General features: G+C 55.5%; 6 protein-coding genes across 6 annotated transcripts; 2 read left to right on the forward strand and 4 right to left on the reverse strand.

Annotated features, from left to right (window-relative positions):
• Positions 1-825: 825 nt before the first annotated feature.
• On the reverse strand, positions 826-4,064 carry VDBG_00196 (N-terminal amidase; the record flags this gene model as incomplete). The annotated part of the gene is made up of 3 exons (XM_003008469.1): positions 826-3,319; positions 3,381-3,393; positions 3,854-4,064. The coding sequence occupies 3 exons, from the start codon at positions 4,062-4,064 to the stop codon at positions 826-828; spliced, it is 2,718 nt and encodes a 905-aa protein (XP_003008515.1).
• Positions 4,065-5,351: 1,287 nt separating this feature from the next.
• On the reverse strand, positions 5,352-6,353 carry VDBG_00197 (predicted protein; the record flags this gene model as incomplete). Its single annotated transcript, XM_003008470.1, has 3 exons — positions 5,352-5,448; positions 5,506-5,634; positions 5,827-6,353. The coding sequence occupies 3 exons, from the start codon at positions 6,351-6,353 to the stop codon at positions 5,352-5,354; spliced, it is 753 nt and encodes a 250-aa protein (XP_003008516.1).
• Positions 6,354-9,182: 2,829 nt separating this feature from the next.
• On the forward strand, positions 9,183-10,995 carry VDBG_00198 (conserved hypothetical protein; the record flags this gene model as incomplete). Its single annotated transcript, XM_003008471.1, has 4 exons — positions 9,183-9,465; positions 9,520-9,759; positions 9,820-10,365; positions 10,427-10,995. 4 exons carry the CDS (start codon positions 9,183-9,185, stop codon positions 10,993-10,995), a joined length of 1,638 nt encoding a protein of 545 aa, XP_003008517.1.
• A 236-nt stretch (positions 10,996-11,231) lies between these two features.
• VDBG_00199 (conserved hypothetical protein) lies at positions 11,232-12,455 on the reverse strand (the record flags this gene model as incomplete). Its single annotated transcript, XM_003008472.1, has 4 exons — positions 11,232-11,691; positions 11,888-11,958; positions 12,076-12,352; positions 12,406-12,455. The coding sequence occupies 4 exons, from the start codon at positions 12,453-12,455 to the stop codon at positions 11,232-11,234; spliced, it is 858 nt and encodes a 285-aa protein (XP_003008518.1).
• Positions 12,456-12,913: 458 nt separating this feature from the next.
• VDBG_00200 (imidazoleglycerol-phosphate dehydratase) lies at positions 12,914-13,777 on the forward strand (the record flags this gene model as incomplete). Its single annotated transcript, XM_003008473.1, has 2 exons — positions 12,914-13,190; positions 13,288-13,777. 2 exons carry the CDS (start codon positions 12,914-12,916, stop codon positions 13,698-13,700), a joined length of 690 nt encoding a protein of 229 aa, XP_003008519.1.
• Positions 13,778-13,973: 196 nt separating this feature from the next.
• On the reverse strand, positions 13,974-16,048 carry VDBG_00201 (conserved hypothetical protein; the record flags this gene model as incomplete). Its single annotated transcript, XM_003008474.1, has 2 exons — positions 13,974-15,919; positions 15,982-16,048. The coding sequence occupies 2 exons, from the start codon at positions 16,046-16,048 to the stop codon at positions 13,974-13,976; spliced, it is 2,013 nt and encodes a 670-aa protein (XP_003008520.1).
• Positions 16,049-16,096: the final 48 nt, after the last annotated feature.

The following is a 16,096-nucleotide window of genomic DNA, read 5'->3' on the forward strand; positions in this document are numbered from 1 at the left end:
CTAATGTGAACCACGGGGCATGATAGTCGACCATTCACAGACCCTTGAAGCTTCATTCGTTCGGCTCGTCCCCTGTGCTTCGATGTGATCGGAGCTGCTGATATGAGAAATGTGTCTTGTGTCAATGCCCACCATAACTATCTGCATGAGCGCAAGATGGTATTCGCGGGCGCTTGTCAATCAATTTCTCGGCAGCGGTGAGTCCAGGTGGGAGGCATGTATCATTCGGCAGGCGGTCCTCTCCTTGGGTGCCAGGTAGACCATGTAGTCAACCTTTTGGTGGCACATTAGGCGGGCGCTTCATCAGCGACCGTGCTCTCCATCACGCCCGCCCGGGCCGGTCTGTCTCCCTGGTCTGCTTCTTGGAATCGTGTCATCGTGTGCTTCTACAGACCTAAATACGCGTGAATAGATATCATACAATCAAGGAGACTCATAGTCCTAGCCGAGCGACCTCATCCCTAGCCCTTGCTCGCCCCATCTTTTGGCCTAGCCACTTTATCCCGAGAGCCTGATAAAACGTCGTGAATGTGCTTGATGAAGCAAAACAGTGCATTAGCCAGCACATAACCAAGGCAAACAAAAAGAATCAAGTCCAAAAAGTGATGCCAGTCATGCCGGCCTTTTGGCCCACCAGGCACCGGAGCATCGACCCACCATCATGCATCCGCCTCTGTGAAGTACCCTCAGGAACGCATGGAACTGCCCGTTGCCGAACTCCTCGCTTCGAAACAAAAAGAAAAAAGATGAGAGAAAAGCTGGGAGTGCATAGGGGCAATCCATCTAAAAGCCTTCTACTGGGTCACCATCAAACGTGACTATGCGTTACAATTGGACGAGTTCCCGGTCCACGCAACGCATGACGGAGGCTTTCTTGTCCAAATTCATCGTCAGCTCATCCTCGGCGCCATCAGTATCCTCGAGGGAATGGATAAAAACCATAGCCTTGGGTGTTCTCAATTCGGTTGGCGTTGAAGGAGATCGGCTCGAACTCGAAACAGTCTTCAGAGAGAGCGTCTCAACCGCAGTAGACGAGCTGTCGAATGAACCTGTTGAATAGATGCTGTCGTCGAGGAGGTTGACTTGGTGAACTGTGTTCCGTGACAAGAACTGAGTACCCATGCTGAGCTCGTCTTCATTTGGGCGAATATTGTTGTTGGGGATGGCGACAGGCGTCGGTCGTCTGGGAGAAGCCCGCGCCAACGGCTGTGAGCTTGAGTCCCGTTCACCTGCATTACTGTTCCTCGACGCCCGTCCGTGTACCGGACAATTGGGACAAACGACAGACTCAACCCTCTCGTAGTTTGCTGCACCTGTGGACCCAGATCTCGGCGCCCCAGCTGAAATAGACTCTCGTCTGCGACTGGACTGCAGCGTCTGACTCCGGAAGTGATTCCGAGACTGAGGCCTTTCCACTGACACGTGTCGAGGGGAAGTATTATTGTACCCTGGCTGCCGCCCTCTATGTAGTGAGCGAGAAGTCGAGGAGGTCCTGTCATCGACTACTCGGATAGGTGTCGTAGATCGGGGCTGACGGGCTCTGGTTGACTGTTTCTCCGCTTCCGTGACTGAGGATGATCTCGCATGGTGCGCCAAGCGAGACATTGGCCGCGGCAAATCTTGCCCAACAAATGCATAGCTGGAGAGCGGCCTGGACAGCTCATTACCGATCATGATCGGGAAGTCCTGGGTCAAAAAGGACGCTGCGGCCTCGGTAGGACGGCTTCGACTGCAGTTGCGAGACTTGGGGGAAGAGGGTCTGTCAAACATTGCGGCGCGAGGGTCCTCAATCGCAGTGACACACCTGTCGCTCATATCCTGAGCGAGCTGCAAAACAGGATCTATCTGCTGCGCAACTGCTCTTGCCTCTGTAGGCTGATAAGACAATGTTGACGTGTCACCAACATTTGCCTGATCGCTTGTCTTGGTCTTTGCTGGCGAGACGGATGCGGTTGCTGCTAGGTCTCCTTGATATTGCGGTACACCCGAGGGCTTGAAAGCCTCGTCAGTGCTCTGGCCTGCGTAGCTACCCGATGTCTGATGTGTGCGCCAGGCCTCGCCGCGTTGGGACGCGTCGAAGCCCGAGCCACGAGCTGTCGTCCCAGAGGGCCGCACTGTGTTGGAACGGTGCGCAATCGAAGGTGGTGTTTGTGATGTACGATCATACACCTGCGTCGAGATTGCCCTCGTAATCTGAGCGGCTCCGGTGGAGGTCAAGCCATGATATTCCATCGTAGCCTGCAATACCTCGTCTGGAGGTCTCCAAAAGAAGCGCGGTGACGAAGGCGTGTCAGCCTCACGGAATGGTGAAAGAGGGACAAAAAAGTCGTCCACGTTAGCTCTGATTTCATCGCCACCATATCTCTCATCCGGGAAGGCTCTGGGATAACCGCTTAATGGGAGACCACTGTCAGGATAAGGCGTGCTTTCAGCTGGGGGTCTCTCGTTCGATCTGACGGACTGATTGGAACGCACGGAGTGAATTGAGTATGTTGACTGGGTGCTCTGCGGTTCGGGGCTAATAGGAGTCCAGCTGAGCGTCGGGGATTGAGGTATGATGAGCTTTGGTCGAATGGCCATGGGCGTTGGGCTTGGGGCACTCGGCGTTGGAATTTCACTGTTGTTGAATCCTGGAGACTTTTCTGATGTAGGTTGTGACTCCCTAGTGTACGCCAAAGACTGCCGAGGCACGTGGGTCAAGGGTGCAGGCCTTCGTTTTGTTCTTGTCGTCGTGTTTTCACGATTCCTCAGCTCAGCGGATCCAGTGGAAGATGTCTTTGACCCAGTCGGCGAAGAAGGATTCTCTTGAAGGTTCTGTTCTGAGGGTGCAGACTGTGACCATGTACTGGTAGACGAGAGCTTGGATGATTCAGTTGATGGCGATAGCCCTGTTCTCTGGAGTTCGACCTGAGCAGACGACGAGTCCCCGTTCTCGGGGCGATACACAAGTTTGGCAAAAGGGGCGTTCTCTGTGTCGACGATGAGCAGTTCTTTTTGGCCGCGGCCCAGAAGGCCATAAACCTTGACCTCACCGCCCTGGATCCCGACCACAGCACTTGTGCCAGCGTAGATGACGTCGTCCTCAGTGCCTGTTCTGTTGCAAAAGACCACGATGATCTCGTCGTCGTTTTCGGCGCGGATGAGAGGCTCAAGCCTCGTGACCCAGTAGGTAAGGGTTTCCATGTCTGGTTCGTTGGGCATGCGACTGAAGGCCCTTCCCTCTTCTCGTGTTAACCATGCCATGGAAACGATGACAAAGTTGGACTGGTACTCCAGTATATGGTATCCGAATTCGAAAGCGTCCCATGGTGCCTCAAACCTATAGGGGCTGCCGCAAGTCAGTGATGAATTTGGAAACAATTGCTTCGTGAATAGCTTACTTGAGGTCCATGCCTAGCGAATCTGTGTTAGCTGTAGCTTCCGAAGGCCTGCGACAGTATATAACTCACAGATCCCGATGGAGGTATAACCCAAGCCTGGGATGTATCCCTCATAGAACCCCGTGTCTCCTTCAAGGGCCCACGTCTCGTCGGTATAGTAAAGGAAAGACTTGCGATAGTTCGCGACCGTCTTGCCATCCCCGTTGACAACAATGGCCGAGTTGTAATATTCAGGGCCAGTGGGCCACTTCGACGTCACGTCCACCTTCTCCGGGTAGCCAACGACGACATTGCAATTGTACTTGAGCGCGGTGGTCCGAGCCCATAGCGAGGTGATGCCGGATCCAGATGGCTCTAGATACGGGGCAATCTGATCTAAAGACTTGAAATTGTACCCTGTCGCTCAAAGGTCAGCCATGTCTTGGGGTTTTGGTCGCCTGACTGAGCAATGCGCCTGTCTGTCGCAGTCGAACTCTCGGAAGACGTCGCTGTCTTCTGGACATGGCATTGCTTCGTTCGAATGGTCCCCGTCCTTTCCATAGACGTACCCGTAAATGCCAGCTCAGGCAGCACCAAAAGATCGAGTTCCTCGGGGTTCGCTCTGCTCAAGACGGCGTCGGCCCGGTTCAGGTTATTGTCGATGTCGCCGACCTGCGGCGCGAACTGAAGACACCCAATCCTCATCGCTGGCGTGGGGATGCGCCACGTCTGAAACAAATGATATCCGGGCCAGTCGATCCATGAACAAAGGAACTATCACCCAAACCTTCGAGATTAAGGAGAACGAGATCGCAGACGAAGGGAGACAACGGAAACAGTCGACGACGACGTTGTCAAAAAGGCTTCAGGTTAGGATATATGGGGCAAAGGTGGGTGAGCACAGAGGGGCGGCGAGTGATCTGGGGTTGGGGGGTAATGGTGACAGGGAGCTGGGACCCGATGAAAGGGCTCAGAGTGAGGGACTAGGACACAGGCTGGCAGAGCCAACGGAAGGAGGGCAGTAAGCGCCCTTCGCGTCGTGTGAGCCGACAACGAGATCACATCTCCCGCACCCAGGAGGCTGCTGGAGCCCCCGTTTTAGCGCCACGCTAGCGCGCACAGCATAAGCTCATGGGCGCAGGGCTGGTTGCGAGGGTCAGAAGACGCCTGATTTGGCAGCTCCCCTCCCCGCAGGCCATATCACCATGTGCCAAGAGAGGTGTGCCACGAGAGGCAGGTTAATTCCTTCCTGCTCCGGAGGGAGCATGGCACGCAAGTCTCCGAGACCCCAATCTTCCTCCATCGGATCTCAAGATCTCCGGGATTCTAGCATATCAGATCTTCACACGCTTGCTGTTCCGAATACCTGGATCCAAATCGAACACTCTGCGCTTGTTGCGGACGAAGCCCTTCATTATGGTTTAAACGTGTTGCCGCAGATGACCTGCCCTGGAGGGTTTGCAGACTGACCATGACACGCAAGAACGCGCCGTATCAGCTGCTCACCGCTTTTACAATTGTCTGCAGCTGGTAACCTGGCTGTGTCTCCTCTGTTGGCATCGTCGATTTTCGTTGGAGGCTAAGCGCTGCCCATTCGCGCAGCAGGCGATAGGGCGGCTGGCCAGAGGAGCGCCTCGTCAAACCATCCCTTATCATTGGCTTGGTCGGGTCACCATGCAAGTTGATTGCCATGATAGGAGGGGAGCCCACAGCATGGGAAGACACCTGAAACCTGCCAGGCGCTCGCAGGCCTTGCTACCTACGTTGGACCAGCATATCTGCAGAAAGATCCGCAGAGATCCCCAAGCAGACTGAACTCCCACATGGTTATGTTCATGATGTAGTAGGAAATGGCAGCCAACCCAACAGGCGCAATGACATAAGACAAGAACAATTTGAGGGTTGTGCCTGTCCACTGTCCAGTGTCGACTGTGAGTATCAGATGGGTCGACCAACCCCTAGTTTCTTCGTTGCCCAAAGATACGCAATCTCTCAGTACTTCTCTGTCTTCTCCGGCCCCTTGTCACCAAGCCTGGTATTGTCATTGATGTACCTGAACCCGAAGAAGGCGCGCCTATCCCGTTTCTCACTGCATCAACGTCAGTCATGTGACGACACGAGCATCATCTGAACCCTGATTACTCACTTGGTCAAGGTCATGGTAGCCACATCCTCCTCCGCCTCAGCATTGTAGCCCCACGAGACGCCCCAGTTGCTCCCCTCGCACGGCTTGTCGAAAAAGCTCATCTTGCCCGGGTCCTGCCCCTTCTTGCCGCTATGTGACACGACACACAGGACAGAGTCAAAGTCGGGATGCTCAATGGTGAAGATGAGGGCCATGCCAGGCTTTTCCTCAGACTGCATGACATCTGCATCGTGTGAGTGGCCACGTCTGCGTTCTCAGTGGCTGTTCATTGCTTTTCACATACAGCGATACACATCCCCGAGCGACCATTCGGACGCGTACTCTAAGCTATCCTCGCTGCTGCGAGGCACAGACCGCACCAGCTCAGGTGGGTTCTGGAAGATTTGGTCGTTGTCGTCGCTGCCCATCGCGGATCCCGGCATGAACCTGGCGATGTCCAGCCACGTGGTCCCGTCCTGGGCCAGGGCACGCCACGATGGTTTGCCTTTGGCATCCCAGGCGATGATCGTCGTGGTAGCGTCTTGGTCGCCCCAGAGGCGAACAATCTCTGCATTGTCCGCCTCGTGACATGGCGTCGTCGGAACATCAACCTCGGCGCCCTTTGTGTTCTCTAACGCCTGTCTCTCCGGCGGTCCTTCGATGCTGAATTCGCAGAACAACGGACGAGTGCCATCCGTGGACGTCATGAGTTGCTCCAAGTTACAGCGGTTCTCCGCGGCGGAGCATACTCGGCGATTCAGGAGAATGATGCTGAGCCCGGGCTTGGCTTGTGTCTGGTAGCCAGGTGGCAGTATATGGGCGAAGCCACGACAGACGAAGCTGAACAGACACCAAACGGCAGCGAGCATCGTGATCCTCAGTACACAGCAAGAGAGCAACGGCAAGGAAGTGATGGGCAAGTGTCGGAGCGATGACCGTCTACAGAGGTCTGAACATTGTCTATATACTCACGGAGAACACTCAAATCGCAATGCTGAATCCTAGAGCGGGAGGCAAGCGGTGTTACGCAAGCATAGCTGCTTCCCACTGGGCTAACCTTATGAATACAAGCTTCCACGACGCCGTCGTCAGCAACGGGAAGCTTCTGTCCAACAAGAGACAGGCCACAATTCACATGCTCGCACAACGGCAACATGGCTCGTTTGTATGCTATGTTGCGGCTGCATCAGTGCCCTCAACTGCCAAACTATGGGCAAAGCACGGGTCATCCAACGAGAGCTCTTTTGAAGGAGACGGCCAGAACGAAATCCCTTCTCGCTTCATGTTCCGAAGTCTGAACTCCAAGAATAGGGCAAGACAGATCTCTGTCTAGATGGACAGACCACGCGATTCATCCATGTCAGGGAAAGTAACTCACGGGATCTTGGAGGGGCCAAGCAAAGACACGAGAATTGGCATCACCCCTTCCCAAAAGAAGTCCTGTCAGGTTGACTGGTAGTATGGTGCGCTAGCATCCTCTGTTGCGGGGACACGGGTATCACGCAGCAGTGAACAAGTGCTGAGCAGAGTGATACGACATGACCGAAAGGGCTCGAAAGAGCCCACAGGGTCAACTTTTAGATGATGATTGGATCTAGGCCGTAGGACATGCGAGGCTGGCAATGTTGAGGTCGATCGATGACCGGATTGGACCTAGACAGAATCTTAGAAGACGACCTCGAATTGGAGATCGCTTGGTCGACGGGGTCGCACAGGCCTGAATCGATCTGTTGCCATCCGAATCATGTCGCACGGTTGTTTATCTTTGTGAAAGAGTGATGCTGGGGCCCGAAGCATATGATCACGGTGGCCATATGGCATAGCCAAGTGGTGAAATATCTGGCCATCGGCCTTGAGTCTGTTGGAGAGCGAAAAGGCGGAGTGTGGTATGGGCGTGTCAAAGTCATAGAAGGCCGAGTCAAGGAACCATGGCTAGATATATCCTCAGAGATACCCATCCGGCAGCTGCAACCTAAAAATATGTCCCGAGTCAAAAGCAACTACCGAAGACATGTTGCCAAAAACAAATTTGACGGTGCAGTGGTTCTGGGGTCCGGAGCTGGAGCGCGCGGCAGGGTGGCCTGATTTTGCAACAGCAGATGACGAATATGATGATCTGTGAGTCGTCGATTCCCGAGGTAAAATCACGCGCCTGGATTCGTAGAGAGAGAGAGAAGCGGAGTGGGTGACTCGCAGTCGGCACTTGCGAGAGTGGGTTGGATGGTGAGGTGGAGGGGAGAGAAAGATGGCAAATGGATTAAAGTGGAATGGAGAAGAGGAGAGGAGATAGCGGGAAATGCAGCCACTGTCACACTCGCTACTATTCGTGGCTGTCCTTTGCCGCGCTGTCGGCTCCAGGCTCGCCGTCAGTGGAGAGACAACCGCCAGCGCGGTAACGAGACTCTCAAGCTTCTAATGTGGAGCTGCCAGATCGTTCAAGGTGGAACCCCATGAGGGTTCAACGGTCGACAAGCAGGCCTCGCTGGCACCAGGAGGCCCCAACCGGTGGCCTGCCGGTGTTTTCGAGGTCAGGTATCAGTTGAAGGCACTGGCTGACTGGCTGACTACACGTCGTTCTTTACTCGTGCGAAGCATCTCATTGGCTCAGGACAGGGTCATTTGGGAAGAGTCCGTTGGATGCATCCATGATGGAGCAAGGTGCGAGGACAACTTTTGGACACGTGCGAAGCTGGGTGTGGCGAGAAGACATTGTCAGGAGGGAAAGGAAGGGGGAAGGCTAGGAACAGAATGGCCTGATTTCCCCGCTCACGTCGCTTCAAAAGGCTGGGCAGACTGGCATATGCAGTCAGTCAGATTACAGACCGAAAGAGGCCAGCGGACGGGAAGGTCAGGCCGGATAATGCCAGCCACCATGTAGGCCAAAAACCCCCCTCCATTCGAACGACGTCTTGGCGCGCCAAAAGGCGTAGAGGGTGGAGGGGTGGCCGCGCCGAGCGGCCAGCGCCTGCAAGAACCATTCATCCTGTGCTGTTGCGTTTCAACCTCCCCGCCCTTTCTCGCCGTCTTTGCCCAATGGCAACAGTTCGTTTCCCCTCATCCTTGTCGATCTCGTTGACTTTGGCGCCCGGAATCCCACCAACGGCCCCTCATTGGTTTGACCCGATCGCGTCGAGAAGGAAGTCAGGGCGCACAGAGCCGTCATTGGATAGCTACCATGCCACTCATCTTGGGCGTTCGGTCGGACCCTGGCGATTCTATTCTCAGCAACACATGTGCTTTCCCTACTCGTCTCCCGCTAGATTCTCGATGTTTTTGAGTCGGCTGCACTTTGGCCATCCGGCTGGCCAGGCGGGTTGGCAGCCTGCCTAGCTCCACGAACCACACCAAATTTACACGCCCACCTTTGCTTGCAGCACACTTGCAGTAGCCATCCTTGCAATCTGAATGTTCGCTCCGGAAGTCTGCAGCTCGTCCACGTTCTGGCATATATCTCCATCTCCTCCCACAAGCGACCATGGGTCCGCTCGAGATGAAGCTTCTTCCACCTGGTCAGCCTCGTGGCCATATACCTCTTGCGGACAGACCTTCTCGCCTTGCTCTACGCCGATGAAGCCCTCTTGTGCCGGCTTGGTAATGATCTCCAGAACTTGACATCAACCGCCCCGACCCTTCGCCTCCCTTCCGGCTCCGCGCCATCTCCCGCCGCTCTCACTCTCCCTCCTCTCCTACGGTTCGCCATGGCTCCTCGACACATTGCACGGGCTCTGGGCCTGCTGTCACTCGCGTCGAGTGTCCTATCATTATACGTCACACCCGAATCCGACTGTGCCGCGTTATGCCTGGGAAGCGCGAATGAGACGATAAGCTCGACGGAAGCCTCCATCTCCGCATCCGACATTGCTTGCAGGGATGCCGAGTACAGTTCCTCCTCATCAGGAATCAGGTATCGCAACTGCATTGACTGCTTGAGCAAGAGTCAAGAAACGGACGGCGAAGAGAGTGACCTGCAATGGATGCTGTGTAAGTGCAAAGCCTAATGCTCCCACACCTAGCCCATGCTAACAAGTCACGCAGACAACATGCGCTATGCGTTGAATACATGCCTCTTTGACGATTCAACAGCCGTCAATTCACCATGCATCATCAACTATGCGTGCGAGCCACTGGAAGACGCCCTGAGAACAGGCCTATCAACCCCCGGCGAGCAGAACTTCGACTATTGCACGGCGGACGAAGGCGCCTTCTCAAAGAAATGGCATTGGTCCTGTGTCTCATGTCTCAAGAGCAGTGGGACGCAGGTCTATCTATCCAACTGTAAGTATCCGTTCGCTCGAGCACCCTGGTGTAACTTATTCAGACTGACCCGTGGGACAGTCCTTCAAGCACTTAAAGCCGGCTGCGAGCAGAAGCCTGAGCTTGGAGATGTGCTCACTATGCGCGGAGAGATCTTCTCCAACACACTGCTGAACATTACCGTGACCAACACCACTCTACCCGGCGAAGGAGGAGCTGATTCGTCCACCATGACAACGGGTACCTTGGTTGGTATCGGCGTCGGAGGCGGTCTCGGCCTTCTGGGAGCCATCGCACTCACAGTCGCTTGCTGCCGTCGCCGAAAGAAGAGAAAGGCCGCGGAGAAGGACGACCTTGACCGAACTCCCCCACCGGACAGGAGCAATGCAAGCTCCTTCACGGCCATCAACCACAGCCCGTTCCTCCGAGACCACAAGAAATCACCTTCTATCTCTACGGAGTATGAGCTTCAGGAGAAGCAAAAACACATAAACAATGCCGACTACTACGATAGGATGGAAGAAGAAGCGCGAATCGGCCGCGCTAAAGCGAGCTACAACTTCGATCCCCGCCTTTCACAGCATGGTCCCGGCAGTGCCATGCCCACACACCCGGCGTATAACCCCCGTATGACCATGAGCCAGCCTGCAAAGTTGTCATCGCTTGCGCCTGCCCCACAACGGTCCAGAGCGAACACGCCCGACTCCTACGCTCTCCAAGCCTATCTTAATGCCGCTGAAGACGGAGTCCCAGGCGGCATGCCACGCTCCAGATCACAAACCCCATCTGGCCGTGGCTCACCACCCTGCCTCCACTGGACGCTCTTCCGCAGAGCCCCCGATCACCGGTACCAGCACCACCCGCACAGCCCAACAGCTCCCCGGCGGGATCCCCCCTCCGCCCCCGGGCCCCCCTCCTTCTCAAGCGCACGTCGCGGCGTCCAAGACTCGCTCCACGAGGGCGCCTTCTCTTGTACTCCCCTCTCTACCTCGCATCCGCATGCCCAAGAGGTACGCACCCCCGACTATTAACGTCGAGGGCGCCACTCCGGTCGACGGCGACCGCCATCCGGCCGATGATATGCAAATATCTGAGCCCATTGCCCTCCACGAGGCGCGTTTCACGGACAAACCTCTTGGCGGACCCGTCGTTCTCGCTGATTCGGCACCGAAGAGGAATATCGACCCCAGGGTGTATGAGAATGACCAGCCGATCAACAGCGGCAAAAGCACACTGTTCGGGTGGTCGGGGAATTAGGGGAGTTTCTACATAAACCGCTTCAATAGGGACCTTTTTTTGCAGGGTAGGCTTTTTTTATTGGAGTTTGGGGGTAGGACTATTGTGTATACAGCCAGCGTGGCGTACTCTTCAACGGACAGATTCACGATAAATACGTGGACTACATTTTTTGAAATGGTATTCATTAATTCATCTTGCTCTCTCTATCGTTGTGTATGTGATATGCTGTGCTTCACCCAACGCCTGCTGATGCTCTAATCCCCGAGACGCCTGCCAGGACCCCTGGTCCTCCATGCTTCGGGAAGGGGGCCGCCTCCGGTGGCGGCGCCAGTTGTGCGCCCGGTCGATGGCTCAGCGGCTCGCGGACGAATAGCAGTGCCAAAGTTGCGCTCCAGGATGCGAGGCGTCTCGACGAAGCGGGACAGGAACCCAGGTGTGGGCAGCAGGTTCCGCCCGCCGGTAAAGGTCGGGTAGATCCTCGTCAGGAAGTCGAACAGGTGGGCGGCGAAGAAGCCAATGAGCTGCATGAGGAATGTCATGGCGCCACCGGGAAACAGCAGAGACATGAGCATCATGGCAAAAGGCATGAGTTGGGCGGGAATAGTGATGAAAGTAGAATGCTGGCCTTCTGGCCGCGCTGGTCTTGGGTCACGGTGCGGCACATGGCGAGGATCAGGGCCGAGAGGAAGAAGCCACCGCCAAAAAGCCAGGAGGCTATGGTCTGCGAGGAGAGGATTAGCTCAACTCGGAAGCTTTTACTGGGTTTCAGATCTTGTATATCGATCGATCATGGGACAGGAAAGAAGGTGCCCGCAGGCGAAAAGATGTAGGGAGCGTATAACAACCCGAGCAACATTGAATCGCTGCCCGAGACATCGAATATGCTTCCCACCATGCCCACACCGCAGACCAAGCCCTAATGAGGTAGCGGACCGGCTGTGCCGTGGGGGTGATCTTCCTCGTTTTCAGGAACCGCTGTAGCTGTGGGGATACACCACGCGGGCAGATAGACGAGGTGATTTTGTCATGTTGGATAAATGAAGAACACAGGTCACAGGGAAGAACACAATGGGGCAAGATGAGCAGGCAAAGGCTTACCGTGATGACGCCGCCAACAAACAGGAGGTACCATATGACATCCTCCTTCTTGGAGAAACGAGGGTTGCCGACCTCAAGGGCGCTTGTGTAGTTGTACAGAAAGTACGTGTCAAACAGCAGGCTCAGCTGGGGACCAGTGACGAGGAAGTTCGACCAGATCCTCCAAGCTTGGGGAGGAAAAGTGAAAAGTTTTTCGGGCATGAACGTAAGCCAATGCGCAGGGAGAGCCCCCAGGTATACGGATATCGAAGTCACGAATGCTGCCGTTGCGACGGTTCTGTGCCTGTTAGCGACGGTCATGGAACGGGACGCGCAGAGAGGGATGCTTACCTGGCGATGGGCGGGGCCCGCCAGTAGCCATCCAACATGTCCGACGACATACTGGCAAGCGAGGTCAATCAAATACAATTGAAGACCTTTCAGAAAGTGAAACAGAGTCCGTGATGACTTGATTGTAGTTGTGAAGAGATAGAGCACAGCCAGCTGGGCGGATGGCAACAAGCTGGTGCGGACAGTCCAAGGGCCAAGGCTCAAGTTTTGGTGAAACTGTGTCCTTGGAAGGTGCGGATGGCAAAAGAAGGAAGAAGAACACGACGCGCCATAAAAAGGGCAGGAGCCTTTTTTTCTGCCGTGGAGAGCTCCCCACAGCTCCCGGTTTAGGTGTAGGCGGTGAATCACTATAACCGACATCGGATTGGTCGACATTCGCCTCTGCGCCAGTATTTTGTCGATAGACTGGGCAGGGCCCTTTGGATAAGGATTACTAGGAGATCTTGGAATATATCGTGTAGAAAAAACATTGCACAGACATCACTCCTTTGTCTGAACCACCGACGCTATGTCTTCCAAATCAGTGAGCCCGCGCTGGGCGGCCATGGCTCGTGACACCAACGAGACCAAGATTCAGATTGCCCTGAACCTCGATGGCGGGGACTTCCCACCCGACACCGACTCGCGGTTGACATCTGCTAAGGAGGAAGGCCATGCCTCTCAGGCGAGCAAGTCGCAGATTATCAGCGTCAACACGGGCATCGGCTTCCTCGACCACATGCTGCACGCCCTGGCCAAGCATGCTGGCTGGAGTCTGGCGCTGAATTGCAAGGGCGACCTTCACAGTACGTGTGCCCCTCCATTGCCCCTCCATCCGCCATTTGAACTCTTCAGATGCACAACGAACGGACCAAACAGTAGACTGACCATAGCGATCAATAGTTGACGACCACCACACTGCGGAAGACGTTTGCATCACCCTCGGTTACGCTTTTGCCCAGGCCCTCAACAGCATGGCCGGTCTGGCGCGCTTCGGCTATGCCTACGCCCCTCTGGACGAGGCCCTCTCCCGTGCCGTCATCGACCTCTCCAACCGCCCCTACAGCGTCATCGACCTCGGCCTCAAGCGTGAGAAGATTGGCGACCTTAGCTGCGAGATGATCCCCCACTGCCTGCAGAGCTTCGCTCAGGGTGCCCGCGTCACCCTACACGTCGACTGCCTGCGCGGCGAGAACGACCACCACAGGGCCGAGAGCGCGTTCAAGGCGCTAGCGATTGCGGTGCGCCAGGCCACTACCAAGGTCGCCGGCAGGGAGGGCGAGATTCCTAGCACCAAGGGCACCCTGAGTGCATGAGCAATATACCATCTTCGAATCGGGACGAAGGCATGCTCTAGCCGGATCTCCACTCCTGAACACGGTGATTCACGCTGTGGCCCCGATTGATGTCCGTGGTGTCTCTCATTAATCTTGATCATCCATCTGACGAGTAGTAAAGCCTGCCCGACTCGGGTCCTGAACGCCATGCTGTCCTTAAACATACAGTATCCATATCCCATATCCAGTACACTCAATGATGTATGTAGCAGGTAGTCCCCAAAACAAAATCCAACCCAATAACCCAGTCATTCAAGGCTTGACATTCTCCTTGTTGAGAATGTTGTTTACTGCCCGCCGTTTTTCAGCTTTCCGCTGCTCGATTCGAGCGATGGCGGCTGCCCGCCTTTCAGGCGGAATAGCGCTCCTTGACATGTTGGCTCCTAGCATCGTGCTGGCCTCGGCATCTGGCACGCCGAGACGGGCGAACCGGTTTTGCAGTAGATCGATATCGCCGTGGTCTCTATCCAAGAATCGATGTCGTGGAGCAGGCGTTGCGCCCGAGGGAATGGCGCTCGAGATCTGAATCTGCTGGTTAATGTCGGTGCCAAGGCGCTCTCTGTTACGAGGGGATCGAGGGATAAATGGTTTCCAGCGTGGCCTTTCGAGTTCGACTCTGTCTTCCAGAATGTTGAAAGTAGGCTTCGACGGCTCTTCTCCTGTTGCCTTGGACACTCCATCGTCTTGTTCCTTGAGTCGGCCTCCTAGGCCATGCAATGGCCTTTCGTTCAGCTTTTTGCTCAGGGACTGTACCAAATCAAAGCTTCCTTTCCTTGCCTCAACTACAACATCTTCTTTGTCGACTTGTGTGAGGGCAGGTTTCGTTTGTGACGGACGGACGGGATCACTCGCCACACGCGTGGCGGGCTTCACCTCGGCAGTTGTGAGCGATGCCCCGTGCTTCAGCATCCTAATCTCCCTCTTCAGATCAGAGATCTTGTCCGTTGCAGTCTGTAGAACCCGTTTCGTCTCCTCCTGGCGCGCTGTGGTCTCGATTCGGAAGGATTCGTACTCCTCTTTTAAGCGACGCATCTCTTCATCCTTGCGGCGGATTTCCTCCCGCGCCTGTGTCAGTTCAGCATCAGCTTCATGAGATGAGCTGGTCGCTACCCGTGCATCGTTTTTCGTTGAGGCAGAGGCGTGTTGCTCGGCCGCACGGAGCTCAGCCTTGAGTTGCTTGACCTGCGCGCGAAGGTCGCCGTTCTCTTTGACCTGCGTCCGGGCCCTCCTCAACTCGCGCTGCGTTTCCAAGAGCGTCTTCTGTGTTCGTGGTGACGCTGCTTGCCTGCGGCGTCTGCTGTGTGTGTCCGCGTCGTCGTCTTCCGGCTTATCAGTCATCAAGGATTCAACCTGCTTCAGCTGATCCCTGTACTGAACAGCAAGGGCCGTCTGTCGTGCCAGGTCCTTCATCAGCTGAGGGATCTCGCCTTCATCGCCGTCGAGTCGTCGCGTGGCCATTTGCGCGGCCATTTCCGTGATCTTTTCCTCCATCTTCACAATCTTCTCCTGCTCTTCTTTGAGCTTCTCGTTGAGATCAACGGCCTCTGCGTCCTTCATCTTGGCGTAGGATTTTGCGAGTTGCTTATACTTCAGCAGTTTCTCCATCTCGGCCCGCGCGTCGTGGTGGTACTGTTCGAATTCCGACTTCCAGTACTTGCCTGACCTCGAAAAGGGCTCATTGAGGTCGACTGTGATGTCGTGCATGCAGTTATCGTCGTCGTCAGCCTCCTCCCACTCCTCCTCTGAGCTGTGGCCGTTGGCATTCCTCCTAGCTGGCGAGGAACCGGAGGCGGAGTTCGAGCGGCGTGACTTCTCCATCGTCTCCGTTAACCGGGTGCGCTTTGATGCCGAGCCCTCGTCTTGCGGGGTGAATGAGCTAGGGAATTTCCCATGGTTGTTGTCGCGCGATCGGCTCTTTCCACGTGTCGGGTCAACACGGTCTACAGTGTTGTGGTCAAATGACACGCGCTTGCGACGAGACGTGCCGGTGCCAGGTGTCAATAGGATTCCTTGCGGCTTCAAAGGGGTCCTTGAATCTTCGTCGTCCATTCTCGATTCGGTCGTCTGCTTGGCTAGTTGTGCAAAGTTGGGCGCGTTGTCCTCGACGCGCGCTGGTGTTCCGAAGATGGCGCTCTTCAGGGCTCGAGCAGCGAAGACTGGTGCTGGCGTGTCTGGCTGTTCGGCAAAAGTCGTGTCATCTGCGAAGAAGGATTTTTAGCTCACGAATGCAGATTCGTTGCGACTTGGAAGTTCATCGCACCCGTCGCGACAGCTCTGGTGTCTCCAGACGCGCCCTCCAGGCCTTTCCTGAGCACCCAGCCGAGCATCGTAAGGCGGTGGTATCAACAGGCCGAATGACCATGCGGTGTACAATC

The sequence above is a fragment of the Verticillium alfalfae genome, genomic scaffold (assembly GCF_000150825.1).
Source record: "Verticillium alfalfae VaMs.102 supercont1.1 genomic scaffold, whole genome shotgun sequence".
NCBI classification, from domain to species: Eukaryota; Fungi; Ascomycota; class Sordariomycetes; order Glomerellales; family Plectosphaerellaceae; genus Verticillium; species Verticillium alfalfae.